Below are 12,431 nucleotides of genomic sequence, written 5' to 3'. Positions count from 1 at the left end.
AATGAAATTTTTTTTGTGTCTCAATATTTCTGGGTAGCAGATGCTTTCTCAAAAACAGATTTTACTTTTAAAAATATCAAATATAATTAACACCTTGAACAAAAAATGAAATCTTTGCTTCCAGATGCATTTCAAGGTGTTGAAATGAATCTATGCAGCCCTCTGTGGCTGGGAGTTTCTGCCGACTTACTGAATCTGCTGCCACTTTTATGTGGTGCAACTGAAGAACTGAGAGTGAGAGCAGGGCACTTAACCTTGACTGTGTTTGAAGGATGCTTATTAACACAGGTGCATTTTGAGAAAGGTCTCTTGGCCTATTCCTGATCAACACGGTGTAATGAGTAGGGTAAGAACTAGGTGCCCTGTTATTTTATTATAGAAACACCACACCAGAGCATTACCTAGATGAGGTAAATTTAGGGCAAGCATCATGGACACTGTATTTTGATGAATATAAATAAAGATAAAAAAATTTTTGTTTTGAATGTTACATGTCAAAAATATTGGTCTTGTTTTAAACATTCAATTTTGTTAAATTTGTTCTTTTAAATTAAATTGTTGAACCGATTTTAATTTTAAATATCAGGTCTCTGATGAGAGTAAGGGAAACAAAAACTACAGAGGCAACTTGTATTCTCAATTATTCTCTGACTTTATCAAACTATGGGTTAACTTACTTAATAATATTTTGTTCCACCATAGCATGGATGTTGGGAAGCACATGAGACACACACACACACACACACACACACACACACAGAATTGTCTTTTCAAATGTTAAGAATTACACATTTACAAACTTTTTATTGCTTATTTGCACTAATACCAAATCTAACTATATAGTTTTACAAAGTGGAGACTTTAATGTAAATTTATTTTCAGGAAGGAATGCTGTCCAAAGAAAAAGGCAAAACTTGATTTGAGTTTGTGGGTGTAGAAAAAACTCCATACACAGGTAACTTCCAATACTATATTTGCCAAAATCAGGAAAATCCTATATAATAAAAGGATAATAGGCAAATTGTCCCCTCGGGAATTTGACCAACTGGGAGTTCAACTGCCTGCTATGATGTGCACTGACCACCAGGGGGCAGTGCAGAATGAAGGAAGGCTCTGGCCGGCAGCCGGAAGGCTCGGATTGGCCCTGATTGCCAGCCAGGCCTACCCATGCACAAATTTTGTGCACCGGGCCTCTAGTATTTAAATGTTTGAAAGGTAGTTAATGCCTCTCCCTTACCCCCATCAATTAGTGAGAAAACATATGTGGATAGTTATTATGTGCCCTAGCCCTGGCCAGTTAGTTATAACATCATCCCAATACTCCATAGTTGCGGTTTGGATCCCTGGTCAGGGCACATACAGAAGCAAACAAGGAATTCATAAATAAATGGTACAACAAATCTCTCTCTCTCTCTCATCAATAAAAAAAAAAAAAAAAAAAAAAGTGAGCCCACTGTTTTTATGACAGAAAAACACAGTAAACTGAACCCTGTTTCTTGGCTGTGAGATTGTAATACGATTTGAGAAGGTGTGGTCTCTGACATGGATCTTTGTGACGGAGCAAGCTTACTGGCGCAACTCATCTCCTTAGTGACAAACACTGCCCTGGAGAAGTGTCTAAGAATCGCTGATGTGTGTTGATATCTTTACTTTTGCACTCCAGAGGAGCCCACCTGACAGATGACAACTTCCACAGCATTAGATAGAAGGGACTTCTGAAATAATCCCCGAACCCTCTGGTTTGTGTGTGAGGAGGTAGTTTGTTCAGGGACTTCTCCACAGACTAGGTGATGTCCCAGCATACATTTAGGATCCCACACTAGTTAGGAGAGGACTCTGAGCAAACATGGACCTGGTTGTACTGCTTCTTATTCTTTCTGCGTTTAAATTCCCGGCCTCGTGGATCCTGAACTCCTGTTTTCGGTGACCCACAAGCACCCCTGCGCCCAGGCCTCTATCCACTCCCCTGACCTTGAACTATTGCCTGCTTACGGTTTGCTGCCTCTCAGGGGCCCTCCTGGACCTTCCACCATTGCCTGCTCTAGGTGGGATGCCTCTGGGCCACTCATGGCCTTGTCCACCCTCCTCTTCCTGGCTGCTCCTCAGCCGCAGGGTATGGAAGTAACTTGTTTCAAAAGCCAGGAAAGTTACAGTTTACCTGTCAGTAAACAGAAGATGGTTTATCAACAGACTTTACCTTAATGACTACAAATGTTTACCTCCTGCTTTCCAGAATGCAAAGAAAATCTTGGAAATGTCATAATATCTCACAAACATTTGCAAAACAGATACTTGTTCATCCGGAAAAGAAACCATTGTATTCGTTGTCTCTTGACACAAGGCCAGTGTTCAGTGAGAAACAGACAGACAGATGTACATAATGACACGAAAAGGAGCTATGCTAATTAAAAAATGGCATAGGGCACTTTATTAAAAATTTATTTTACAATCTCGCCGTTCAAAACATCTTTTACATCAACAAATGCAAGCAACTTGAGTATTGGAATCATAAGTGACTGATCTTGAAAATACTATATTTGTAGCTGAATCCAAATATTTTCAAGGACTACTTATATCAAAATTACTGGTTTTATTCGAAGTATATTCATTTCTCTGTTCTTGCCCATGAAAAAAAAAAAATTAAAACAAGTATCTCAACGTTCATTTGACGGGCAAGCTGGCCCACTCCGAGTATTCCCCATGTTTGTTCGAATTACAGCTGTTTATTTTGCAACTTTTTTTCAGATAAATGAAACACAAAGGTAACTCTGAATCACGGAATACCTGCCAGACCCCTTATGCATACCTTCACTTACAAACCCCTGTGCCAAGGAGTCACTCATTTGCTAAAGAAAAGTGCTAACGCAGCCCTTGGCCACAAACAACTTCGAGAGAGAGCTGGCCGCCCATCAGTCCCGGGCGTTCTCACCCTCCTGCCCGAGCCGTGGCCCTCGGAGGACACCGCCGATGATAACCTGGCACCCCAGGTAGAAACCCAGCCAAGTGCGAGCGTTTGAAGCTGCCGTTTGGCTGCCATCGTGTCGGCGAAAAGAAAGAATTCAGGCACCATGTCATCCAGTACAAAGGATAAAAACGGATTCAACCGGAAATTCAATGTGGCACCACATATGGGATACATGAGCGCGGTTATACAACAGGCCACATATTTTTTTTTGAACAGTCTCCTCCATGTGATGCCGAGGACATGTGTAACCATCATAACGTCTCTAGGAATCTGTGTTTAATTTGAGTCGGGGTGGTGGCAGGGATTGGAGATCTGAAGCCGCCACAGGTTTGTGGCAGATGGCTCTGTGTCAGCTATGACAAGCAGCCAGGCTCGGCTTCCTCTGCAGATTTTCTTTTCTCTCTGATCAGGTAAATATGGGCACACTCTGGAAAGTTCTACAGACTCTGCCTTAGGCTGCGAGTTTGTGACTGAGCCCCATCTGTCACAGACCTTCCCCTGGTCCCGTGGCGAGCAGAGACCTGAACTGGCCACGGAGGGCTGCCCAGGAGAAAGGAGTCATCTCACCCTGCGAGGGGAAGGGAGAGAAAGCAAAGGAGGAGCATTAACGACCCGGACACGAAGGCATGCTGGACATTCATGCTGCACATTTGCATCACCGCCATCAATTGGATTTCAAAAAGCCACCCAATAAGTGGTTCTCCAGTTTTAGCACCTCAGGAAATGCCAGTTTCTGATTGGTTTAAAGTAGAACTATTTCCAAGCGCAGGAGAAAGCTCCCGTTTTTTTGGTGTGTGTGTGTGTGGTTTTGTTTTTTTTCCAAATGTGTACATTCTGCTGTCCATATACTTCCTGCTTTATGTGATGGATGACAGCTATTAGAAGTTTATCATCCAACGTTTAACTTTATAAACACAAGATATACATGTTTTTGCTAATGTGAATTTTACTTTTAAGTGGTGAAGGCAGGAGAGAAATGCTATTGTAATTGCGTGGAATTTACAAAGCACTTCAAGTTTACTAACAGGTTTATAGTCATTATTTCATTAGAGCAGTACCTCAGGGGGAAAATGCTATTAAGAATTAAGAAAAAAAAAAAAAAGCCTTCCAAGTTTACAGATGAATCATACAGGGGTTAAGAAGTTCACCTGGAGCTAGGCTGCAAGCAAGCAGCAGAGGACATGGAGTCAAAATCTCTAAGTGATCTGAGTCACTCAGAGTGTGTCTATTGTGCTAAAGGTTTTTTACTTTCATTTTACTTAGACAAATCAAAGGATAACTAAGCCCAATAAAATCAAGGAAGGCAGTGAAGAAGGAGAGAGGGAGGAGGGAGGAAGGGGACTGACAGAATTCACCTTAAATGATGCTAATGCTGCTGAGAGATTTCAGAAGTTCTAAAAATGGCACAGGCTTTCAAAGTTTCCATCTTTAAGGAAAAGGTAGTGACTTTGGAGAGCTGTTAATATTAGTGAGCAACACCTTCTTCACATCTAGAGTATAAGTTCAAATTAAAAGAGGACCATAATGTGGCCTGTCTCTTCAAGGAAACTTAGAGTGGCTTGGCTGTGGTTTGGGTAGCTATGGCCTGATCCAATTAAGACAACCGCTAATGGCTTTTCTGGGCACTGAGTCTGAATTATAAGCTTAATCATTGTTTGGATTCACTTTTAGGCAGAAATCAGATAATTCTTCTCTCCTCCGAATAACAGCAGGTTACAAAGATTTCTAGAATGTTAAAGAACTTGAAGAGAAAAAAAAAATCAACAGCTATCTTCTGAAAAATCTTAAGAAACTACAAGTCACTTTCATAAGGCACAAGAAAGGATGACATCTCTTTTACCCCCATACAGAACATTGCTCAATTCATAAATAAAAGTAACAAGTGATAGGACTTCTGTCTGGGAAGTACCTACTTATACAACTGCCCTATTTGTACTCTTGCTATTTTCCATACTGGTAACAAGGACATCTCCATACAACTTTTTTTTCTTAAAGCATTTTAAAATATAAAGATCAAAGGTTCTCTAAAAGCATAAAGCACTGATCTCAAATACTGTTAGGAATATTTACAAAGAAAATTCACATAGTAAAATAAGGCAAAAAAATCTGCAACTTCATGGCATTAGATTTGCTTGGGTTATAAAAGGAAGAACTATTGTTAGTGTAAGAAGTCAACCCTTGGCTAATTATTTTCTGATTACTTCTGGAATCTTGTGTTCAAGTGAAGTTTGAGAGTCATAAAGGGCTCCTATTTTATCTCTGTGACAAGTGTGTGGCCAGTGTGTCTAACCTACTTAGAAGAGGGAACGTCCGAAGGTACCAGAAAGCTGCAGTCAATGGCTAAGCCAGGATGTAAACGTTTTAAAGAAATAGTTTTAATTTTTAAGATTAAAAAATTATTTTAGATTGTAATGTAATTAATAAACAGTTTCTGTATGCATTGGATTGCTCTTAAGGTCTTAAGAAAAATGTGTGTGTGTGTGAGAGAAAGAGAGAGAGAGAGAGAGAGAGAGAGAGAGAGAGAGAGAGAGAGAGAGAGAGAGAGAAGAGGACACTGCATTCAGAGGAATTTAAACATTTCGAGTCTGAAACCATTTTAGGTGAGAAGTCACTGGCACTGTGTTCTATAGTAGAAAGAGTCACTTTAAGAAAAAGAAGTATCAAATTCTGTTTCTGCTTTTCAGTTACTGTTTCAGCATTCTGTTTCAAATCCTGCTTCAAGTTATAGCCCCCAAACTCTCACTCATATTGAAAGTATAATGTCTCATGTGAGAAGAAAGCCAAGTGTTAGTAGCCTTATTCTAGTCATTAAATTTCCAAGTGTGTGAATCCATATGAAAAATTCTATCCTAAAGTGAACTCTATATGATAAGCAATGGAGATGATTTTAAAAATGTAAACTTTTAACAAAAAAGAGTAAGGTGTAAAAATGTAAAAGGAGCAAGTTTAAAAATTCAGTGATATTCTATCCTTTTAGCTCTCAGAGCATATGTTTTATAAAAGCAAAATAGCACTCTCCAATGGAATAAATCTAAAAAAAACCCCACCGTCAACATTTTTTTTACAGTACACACAAAAGATTCTTCCATTGCATAAGAAAAGTAGGTAAAAAGCTGTCTTGGGGGAAATAATTCCCTGGTACTTAGTGAAGGCAAATGCTACCTGAAAAAAAAATATATACTTACAAAAGATAAGTGAAAAAAATATCGTAACTTTATATCTTAATTATAAAGTTTTAAAAGCCGTTCTTTTTCTCTTTTGGTTCTAAATCCTGCTACAACAACCACACTAACTCTGTGGTATTTCCTGTCATTTTTACCAGTTATTCCTGACAATTGCATATTAAAGCTCTTAATTACTTATAATTCCTGGGCCAATTCATTAATTTTTAGATTAATTTTTAGATAAATATCATCAAGTTCTATGAATGAGAGCATACATAACTTGAAGCGAAGTTAAAAGCTGATAAATTTGGACAGTGGAAATACAATGATCAATACTTTACCATTCTCACCACATTGAAAAAAAATTTCTTTTTTTTGTATTTATATGAGATGATGGATGATAACTAAACTTATGATAATCATTTCACAATATATGAAACTGCTGTATATCAATTATATCTCAATAAAACTGGAAAAAAATTCACCAGAAGGGAAAAAAAATCAATAATTTGATGGTGAACTCACTGACAATAGTTTGGTGTCATATATAACAAATGAATCCGTTTGTATTAATACTTATTATTCTACTTCTTCAATTTTTATAATCTGCACATTTTGATAGTCTGTCACGTGGGAAACAACTTGACTGATATTTTATACAAACAAGACCACTACTAAACTTTAAAAATTGGGAACTCTGGACATAAACCTGGAACGACTGTTTTCTGTGGGAGGCTCCTGCGTACACGACACAATCGTATCGACTCCAGAGTAACACTGAAGCCTGGAACTGTTCAGTCAGCATTTTAAACTATTATGAGCTACCTTCTGAACCATTGCCAAGTTAATAGACAATGAAAGATAATGAGCTTGAAATTGGGTGTTAAATTGCATTTTTGGTTCTCTCCCTTTTTCTTGAAGTTTAACTGTTTCCTGCAGAAACAAAGTCATGTTTTGATGTATCGCTATGTAAATATGTATTGTAGGCCATGAAAGGGAAAGGAGAGACACAAGGAGGCAAACTGTATTTCCTGTAGGGAGGTTATACATTAACATAGGAAAATTAAAATATGCTGGATTATAAAACTGCTAGATTGTAAACTATACTGAATTTATGGAAAATGAAGATGCTACATTCAAAGAATATAAAAAGGTATATTACTCATGGCCTACAGCCACCTTCAAAATCATAAAGCAGATTTATCCCAGTTCAATTACTCAGACGTTTAGTGGGGCCTTTTTGTGTTGTTGTTTCAACAATGTAAAATTCTTGATTCAAACAAGGGAAGAAAGATAATGAATAAAGGGACTGAACGATGATGCTATTTAAATTATGTTCCCTTTGCCTTTGCCATTCAGAGAGGAGACAGACAGTCTAATTCAAAACAAACTGAGGGTTTTTAATGTCATTTTATTAAACTGGGCAAGGGAAACATTTGATTCTTGAAAGTCATCTTTAAAATAGTTTAAAAATGAACACCAAACTTCACTAATGTCGTTCACCTGAATTTTTGAGGACTGAAGATTTCATTATGATGGGAAGAAAGGCTTATCCTCATTAGTATAATTGTAGAATCTCTCCTTTACTTCCTTTTAAACTAATGAGTTACATTAATCCAGGTTCATTTTTATAAGCCTCTTGGGGCTAAATGTAAAGGACAGTCATCTTAGAAAACAATAAATTAAAAAAAAAGCATGTACCGTGCATTAAGTGCACATATTTCATAAGACCTAGGTTAATATAACTGGCATCCAGTTTAATTAATCCTTGTTAGTGTAACAACTAATATCCCTCCCTAACATGTTTCCTTTAAACATTAGTATGTTAATTAAATGTGTTTTTTTTAAGATTTTTTTCTTTGTACTTCAATATGGCATTTATACTGCCTAAATCGCTTCTCAATAACTACCTTATAGAGATGTTTCCTTACAATATCAGGTCTCTTGCAGAAATTCTGGAGCCTTTTTGAAAGCTGTTCAGGTGTAGAATACAGATATTCAGCTGCAGGAAAAACAGATACATTTTTAATGAAACAAAAACCTCAAAGCACACACTCGATATTAGTCACTTTACTAATTAAAAATGCATATTGCTCTGTGCCGCCTCGTGTTTTACATTATTTAAGCATGATTTTATAAGGTTACCTCAGCTCACAAGGATGTTTAATGCTAAATAAGACTGTGTAGTTGTGCTGTTTAGACATCTCCTTTGGGTGATTAAAATACATTATTCTAATGTAACACAATGCATATGTGATATATTTAGTGATGAGTTTTTGTTTTTTTTCAAAAGAACTGGTACTATTGCCGTATGTACCCTGTACAACAGTTGCATGTTATTAACTAGTCAATTGTTTAAATAATTTGGTGTGACTCTCAGTCCTCGATTTTTCTCTGTGTATATCATTAAAAAATCTGTAAGCAATTGCAGCAACGCGGACCTGCTTATAAAAACCCATCAGTATGGGATGTGTATGCTAACAATGAAGAATGCTATTTGAAAACTTGCTTTTTTGTTATCTTAAAAGAACAGATGGTAAATATAAGCTTACTCTAATGTATTAAAACATAAAATTTTCCTTAACACTAACATGTTGACTTGCCAAATAAACAATTGCTCCTGCCTAAGTTTATTTTCAAACTTTCGCATTTAGCACCAATCACGTATTAAATCCCCGCAAAGACGAAAGAACATTAAAGCAGCTACCTGGAAATATTTCAGGATAAACCAAATCTTTGGGACAAAGTGGGTAACAACCACAACACACAGCTTCCAACCTAAAGAAATGTTAGACAGAGGACAAAGATATATTAAAAAGACATTCCTATCATAGCCAGAAAGCAGTTTGGTTAGCTAAGTGAACAGAATGAGCCCAGAGTTAGCTGGGGTGAAAATCATGGTCGGCAGTACAAGCCTAAAAGCCAAAGTTGCTCTTTTAAAAGATTTTATTGATCATATATGCATTTCATAGAACAGAACCAACAGCATATGTTTTGTTCACTGAATTAATCAAAGCGCAGTTCTGCATTTTTTTGTTTTTAAAATACTGTTTAACACATTTTATAATCAGCAGATAAACACATGTAACAACATGGAAAAGTATGGGCAGCTTTTCTTAATAATGCTGCGAAGCCCCAGAATGTTCATTTTTCAAAAATGTTTAAATAAAATAGCAAATACTTAACTTCAACACTGTAGCCGTAGGAATGATCGAGGCACTTTTCAAAGCATCAGGGAAAAAAATTTACAATCTGTTGTGATGGGGCATTTTCATTTTGTAGCTCGTGCCTCCAAACAACTTGTTATTATGCAGAATGGAAAACTAGTCCCCCTTTTATTGAAAAATGCTCATGAAGATTACCTCCATGAACATTTTGCTTTCCAGACTAAAACATGCGGCTCTTTTTCCATTTTATCAGAAGAGAATACTTTTGTTATTAAACAAAGAAACCAGAAAGTTTCGCTTTGTGACAGGCTTTCCCCAAGGACCACCTACAGGGTGTTTTTTTTTTTTTTTTCTGCGTCACTGCAGTGAGGGTTAAGCAGAGGGAAGGTAATGCACCTCAAAGGCTGTGTCCGTCCTGGATAATGGCTACTGGTCTGACATAATAAACCTTAAAGATACCACTGTCATTTCTGTTGGCTAGGAATTATGCAGTGAAATTCAAAACATGCTTTAAATATGTTTATTTTATGAGACACTTTGAATCGCATCCAAAACGTTGACCAGAAGAGGAATTTTATTTTGAACTGCACATTTTTTTCAACCCAAGAATGATTGGAAGTTATGTCAATGTTTACCTTGTTTACTTACAGTGACAAAGTACATGCAATTTGTTTCTATTTATTTATTTATTTATTTATTTATTTATTTATTGTCATTTAAGCTGTTTTTAAGTGGGCGATGTGTTCCCTATTTATTGTGGACTGAAATTAGTTTTAATGAAAAAGTATTTACTTTGAGCTGCAGAGTTTAGAAAAAGACTGAGTTCAAAGTTTTTCTTTAGAACGGATAGAAGTTACAAAATGACACAGTGGAAGGCACAGGACCTAGTTAGCAGTTATTAATTTCAAAATCCAAACTAATATCTAATATTCTCTCCTCTACATACGGAGGGTCCGCATAGAAATTCTGGTCGGAAGCGCAGCTCTCAATGGCTCTGTGACTGCATTATAAAACATTCACAAAAGTTTTGAGCACGTAAACCAGAGATATTCTTTATGAACGAAAAGAAAATATGCACTTTATCTGAAGACACTCTGCTTAAAACTGCAGTGCTAGTCGAAAAGCAAATACATACGAACATTCTCTTATAATTACATAAAATCAAAAGAGTGAAGTCACAGGCATTTCAGAAAGTGCACATGTTATCTGCTTTTTAATAATGGATTTGAATTAGAGTGTTCTGTTCCCCGAAAGAAAATTGCAGGCCAAGTAACATTTTGAGTCATCGCATGAGCATGTACCATGCCATTTCCAAAAAACCTCTGCTAATTAAAATACAGTGAGATAGGAATGGCATTATTTGATTTAGGAAGAAAAAATTCACAAATCGGATTTCAACTTGTATTGGTAAATTATCTTATGCTTCTAGTTCTAATTCATCAAAAAAAAAAACAACAAAAAAACAAAAAAACACAAAAAAAAAACCCAAACCAAAATAACCAACCATCACTTTTGGGTATAATTTTGACTTGTTAAAATACCAAACCTTACTGTATACATTATTTGTATCTGGACTATGTTTTAAAATATAGTATATAGGTCATACTATTTTTAAAGAAATTTATAAAATTCATTCTCATAAGTTTCTCATATTTTAAATGGGGGGAAAAACCCTATCATCTTGTGACAATAATACAATTATTCATCATTTCAATTCTTATGCCCTACCAGTTAAATAATAAATAGGGTTCCAATTGATCTATTGTTAAAATGACTAGCAAATGACCTTTTTATTCCAATTAACAAATCATCTGCTAAATCTATGAATCTTAATATTCAGATCTATTCACTTCAATTCATACAATTTATCTGGAAATAGTTGTTGGGCTTTTGATTCTAAATATAATTAGCTGATAATTTTGCTTGGCTGAATTACTTTTCTGGAGGGCCTGCAAAGGCTCTCAGTCGCATTATCTAGCAATAATGAATCTGATAGGTGAAATTTTTTACTGTAATGAGGATGAGACACAGTTGTGACACCTGAGTCTACTAATAACAGAAGACTGCTAATTATCGACAGCACTTTTTTGTGTGATGCAAGGAGAAAAAAAATCCCTCATTATTAAAAAATAAAAAGTTACAATTATAAGTGACACCAGAGGAGAGTAAATAAAATGGAGTGATTAAAACATTGCTGCTTTAAGGGTGTTTTTAATTAAGTGGAAATGCTAATGTTGTCATACTTAGCAGATGGGATTAAAATTAGTTATTGTAAGTAACTCATATTTTATGTTATGGTTTCCACAGCATGTCTACAAGATCTAAGAAAGTGATACATTCCATAAGACATTTTAAAAATGAAATTCTCATACTCTTTACAACTCATAATAATGAACATCATGAATAAACTATTGAAAAAAATCCTGCCAAGGATTTTACCATAGTGACTTAACTAGCAAGGAATGTAGCCATAATGTCCTGGCCGGCTACAGTCTCACTGATGGTATGCCTCTTGCTTTGCTGATTGTTGCATTCCCTATTTCATTCACACTCAACAAAAACAAAAGTTTGGTACTTGGGCGCTGAGCCAACATCAAATGTGGTGTCAAGAAGGTAGGGCCTGGATACAAGGAAAGATCATGACCACCCACTAAGGTGATGTTCTAAACTAAAACAGAGGATGCATCATGTAACTGCAGATAAAAAGCTAATTGCACACTTTCTCCTACTTTATTTGTGTAAAATTTTCCATCTGCTACATCTAAAGATGTCTAAACTGTTAGTATCAAACCTGCATTCAGCTGCCAGCTGTGCACATTAAGGATTGCAAAACACTAAGTAAATGAGCCAGCATGAAGCCGAGTGGTAGTGGTCCATCTGCCCAGGGCTGTGGGGAAGGACCCCAGTACCTGGTCCTTTTCAGAGCCTGTCTTTGCTTCAGTGGATAGGAGAGGAAATTAGCCACATTTCTAAGCGTCTCCATTTACAATACCCAATGTATCTGCATTTTCCTGGGTAACTTCTGTGTATTCGATGAGTATTCTTCTAGAACAAGTTAATGGAATTCATCTCTTTTTGAAGGTTCTTTGGATACATTTTAATAAAGCCCATTTAGAAATGGTCTTTAAAGATTAA

At 36.4% G+C, this 12,431-nt stretch overlaps 1 protein-coding gene across 5 annotated transcripts in view; it reads right to left on the bottom strand.

Moving 5' to 3' along the window:
- Window positions 1–2,385: 2,385 nt before the first annotated feature.
- The window catches only part of GTDC1 (glycosyltransferase like domain containing 1), a 380,973-nt gene continuing 370,927 nt past the window's right edge, over window positions 2,386–12,431 (bottom strand). For 3 of the 5 annotated variants that reach the window (XM_080671078.1, XM_080671081.1, XM_080671082.1), the window contains 3 exons: window positions 8,837–8,907; window positions 8,040–8,131; window positions 2,386–3,533 (listed from right to left, as the gene is read on the bottom strand). In XM_080671078.1, the coding sequence (XP_080527204.1) occupies window positions 3,450–3,533; window positions 8,040–8,131; window positions 8,837–8,907 (247 nt within the window). In that variant the 3' untranslated portion in view covers window positions 2,386–3,449. The remainder of the gene's footprint in view (window positions 3,534–8,039; window positions 8,132–8,836; window positions 8,908–12,431) is intronic. The other 2 variants (XM_080671079.1, XM_080671080.1) reach the window with 1 other exon arrangement.

This window comes from Plecotus auritus (assembly GCF_963455305.1).
Source record: "Plecotus auritus genome assembly, chromosome: 5".
In the NCBI taxonomy this organism is placed as follows: domain Eukaryota; kingdom Metazoa; phylum Chordata; class Mammalia; order Chiroptera; family Vespertilionidae; genus Plecotus; species Plecotus auritus.
The sequence above is the reverse complement of the archived record's forward strand: the minus strand, read 5'-3'. Positions and strand labels throughout refer to the sequence as shown.